The sequence below is a fragment of the Habropoda laboriosa genome, unplaced genomic scaffold, assembly GCF_001263275.1.
Source record: "Habropoda laboriosa isolate 0110345459 unplaced genomic scaffold, ASM126327v1 scaffold291, whole genome shotgun sequence".
Classification (NCBI taxonomy): Eukaryota; Metazoa; Arthropoda; class Insecta; order Hymenoptera; family Apidae; genus Habropoda; species Habropoda laboriosa.
Window position 1 is genome coordinate 1,311,992 of NW_017100515.1, and position 3,959 is coordinate 1,315,950.

Here is a 3,959-nt window from a genome sequence, read left to right on the forward strand (position 1 = left end):
AAGAGAGTAGTCCGTGGGCGGGTTTAAGGACTGCACAGACGGAGCTCTTGCCTCGTTCGCCAGCAGATTCTGTTGCGACTCTGACGGATTCATCTTCCTCTAGTCACACTGTCTTACTGTCCACCGGTTCCTGGGATATTCACGCTCACTGCTGATGGTTCATCGATCCCCCAGGAACAACCTACGAACATTTACAGATTTTTCAGATACAAATTTCTGGATATTTGGAAGTTTTTTTGGGGAAATTTGAGGCACACTTTGTAATATACTGAGAAAACATCGTTCAGCATCGAATGGAGACGTTTTTGGGCGGTTAGAAATTTTTTTAGGGAAATGTTATGGTAGGTGAAGCCTTCAGAGATTGTCGAGTCTCTAATGGAGACGTTTCTGGGCGTTTGGAAATTTTTTTGGGGAAATTTTATGGGATGTGAAGCCTTCAGAGATTGTTGAATCTCGAATGGAGATCTTTCTGGATGTTTGGAAGTTCTTTTTGGGAAATTTTGCGGCACACTTTGTAATATACTGAGAAAACATCGTTCAGCATCGAATGGAGACGTTTTTGGGCGTTTGGAAATTTTTTTTGAGAAATGTTATGGTATGTGAAGCATTCAGAAATTGTTGAATCTCGAATAGAGATCTTTCTGGACGTTTTAAAATTTTTTTGTGAATTTTTATGGCATATGAAACGTTCAAAGATCGTTGAGCCTGGAACGGAGATCTTTCTAGACGTTCAAAAATTGGTTTTGCAAAATCTCACGGTATACTTTGTAACATATTGGATGATTTTTTCGGGGGCTGAAGTAGATGGAACGATAAAAGTTGCATGAGTTTCATCAAGATTTGGAAAATTGATGGGAAACGTGTGTATGGAATGGGGATTAGGTATAGCGATTGCGTGAACTTGGGGTGGAAGATCATTAATGATGAAAATACAGTATTACAAATCTCGTATTACTATATTCTCAATTTATAAAATTTATACAATTACTGCTTTCTATTTCCTCCTATTTTTCATAAATAAAAATCTCAACGAACCAAAAATTCCTTTTATTTCTACTTCAAAAATCCACCGTATTCAATGGATACAAAAATTCTGTCTCTTCTAAACTCTTTAAAAAGACAATTTTACCAAATTATACGTTTAACCTTTAAAAGAAAAGTAAATTCTACTTTGTAAATTGTAGAAACGTTGATTGAATCGCGTGGTTAAAATGGCGTCCGCCATTCCTCCGAGGGAGAAACTTAAATTGAATGCGCCAGTTTAAAAAGGGACATATTCGAACAACGATCGATCCCAACTGGTGTGTAGAAAGGAAGAATCTGGTTAAACATGGATCGCGGCAAGACGAAAGTAGGTTCGGATCGAGCAGAGAATACAGGATTCTTTTGTAATGATCCGAAGATAATCTTATGAACGCGGACACGTCATGCCTAAATGCCTATCGATTGCTCCGCATTTCTACCCCGGGATATCCATAATTTAATTTTGATATTTAATCTGCGAGTAAAAGTTAATCTGGACATCGCGATTAACCAGGCTTAGTTCTTTTTCATTTCGATAAGAAAACCGATTATGTTTCTCCTACTAATACAGATGCTCTTTTTAAAGTTTGCATTTTTAATTCCAAGTTTCTTCTCCCTTTTTCCATAAAATTTAACGATCTGAAGAAAATGCATTTAGAAGGAGAAAAAGAAAATTTTACCTAATTAGAATTAACATTAACAATTTTTTAGGGAAACGTAAATGATGATAAAGTATACTTAAAAATTATATTTTGTCTTCTTGAAGTGGTACTCAGAGTCCTGAAGCACATTTTTCGGTATTTTTGCAATTACATTAATGAAGAAAAGTGTTAACTTCTTTTTGAAGAATTCTATGTATTTGAATTTCTTGTAAGTGTATAGGTTCTTCTTTTAAATTTCAAGTTCTAACTCGAACATGAGCTTTTCGTGATATTTAATTGCCCGAAGAAGAGATATGGTAGAAATGATCGATTGAGTTTATGATTCGATTAAGTATCTTAATTGGAGAAGAAGAATCGAGGAGCTTAACATGATTTATCGAAAGATCGATCTGCTTTTTGCTGGTGACCATTTCAGAAGTCGCGTTTTGCATCCTTGATTTATACCACGAGATAATCCTTTTGTCGCTGACAATTGAAAATGAATCGATTTCCTCAACTAAGCGACCTCTTAGTCACACGCAAGTTTTCAACGTTTGACATATTTTCGTCCATCGTTGTACCATAAGGGACAAATTGAGAAATGATCAAATTCTCGAAGGAATAATTAAGGAGATGTTAAAAACTGTTTCACAGGAGAATGAACATTTCAGAAATTAACATACACTTGTTAATATAAGATTGATAAAACGTAGAAAATCTCAGTTTTCTACTATAGAAAACCATCCATCAAAATAAGAACTTTTAAATCTCTTCTATCTTATCAGATCTCCTACGTTCGATCTGCAAAAATGATATTTACGATCCATTTCAAAGAAACAGTCCTCGAAGCGCCCTCATTCCACAGTCCATCATTCGTCGAAGATAAAATGGTCAATCATCAAAATAAAAACATTCAAATCTCCTCTATCTTATCAGAACTCCTACGTTAGATCCACGAAAATGATATTCATGATCAATTTCAAAGAAACCGTCCTCGAAGCGCCCTCATTCACAGTCCATTATTCGTCCAAGATAAAATCATCGACCTTCGAAATAGAAACTTATAGATCTCTTCCGTCTTATCGAAATTCCTGTCTTTGATCTACAAAAATCATATGCACGATTCACACGTAAAAAGCACCCTCAAACATCCTCGAACCATCCTCATTTCACACTCCATCATTCGCCAAACGTAAAAAATCGTCAAACTTCGAAATAAAAGTTTACAAACCTCTTCTACATTGTCACATTTCATACCTTCGATTTGTAAAAAAACCGTATGCACTATTCATTCGAACAAACATCGTCAAACTTCACTTGAAAGAGGAACAGCCTCGACACACTTTTACTCACCTTCACTTGATCGCAACACAAAATCATCCGAATGATCGAAAAATCATCTGAAATCACCACACACAAGCACATACAAACACACGCCAAAGATAAAGCTTTCACTCTACCTCGTACCTCGAAACGTATCAGATCAACGCGAACCCATGTTGATCGAGCTGTCGGAAAGAAACGCGTTTACTCTTGTGCTCTTGGTAGCCAGTGTGACTCTTAGATAGAAAAGTTGGTCGCAGAGACAGTGGAATAAAGCCGTGCGTTCATCAGCTCTACATAGCTGGCTGAAGCCATAGTACACCGGTCAGCTTGGTCGTGGATTAGGCACAAACACGTGGATGGCATCGAAAGAGGAACGCTCGTGATCACATTGCGTATCCACGTGCACAACATCTGACAAATCTCGCGGTGTTAACGGATACTGGTTTATGATGCTGCTACCATAACCGTTGCTATTTTTCGGTGTTTCTGTGCTGCTCTTCGGTTTTTACACTTTTCTTTCATATTTCTCTGCACCTTTTCCTTTTCCTTCTACTCTTCCTTTTTTCATCCCTTCTCACTCTTCTCAGCCTTCACGTTTTGTTTTCGAGGGCGCTTTTCACTGTTTTAGTGTGGACGATTGGTGATAAAGAAAAATACGTGTCGAATATTTTTCTGAGATCTATCACAAAACGTAGATTTCATAAAAAGTTGGAAACTATCAATTCGGGATGTTCCCTTGTAAAAAGACACGTGTCGAATATATTTTTGAGATCTATCAAATACCCAAATTTCATAAAAATTGGAAATTATCAATTTGGGATGTCCCTTTGTAAAAAAATGTATGCCGAATATTTTTCTGAGATCTATCACAAAACCTAGATTTCATAAAAAGTTGGAAACTATCAATTTGGGGATTTCCCTTGTAAAACAATACGTGTGCAATATTTTTCTGAGATCTATTATAAAACC

General features: G+C 36.5%; 1 protein-coding gene across 1 annotated transcript in view; it reads right to left on the reverse strand.

Moving 5' to 3' along the window:
* LOC108576391 (transient receptor potential protein-like) overlaps positions 1 to 3,208 on the reverse strand; it is a 13,813-nt gene extending 10,605 nt beyond the window's left edge. Inside the window, 2 exon segments of the mRNA XM_017939372.1 lie at positions 3 to 181; positions 3,132 to 3,208. Coding sequence (XP_017794861.1) covers positions 3 to 93 — 91 coding nt within the window. The 5' untranslated portion in view covers positions 94 to 181; positions 3,132 to 3,208.
* Positions 3,209 to 3,959: the final 751 nt, after the last annotated feature.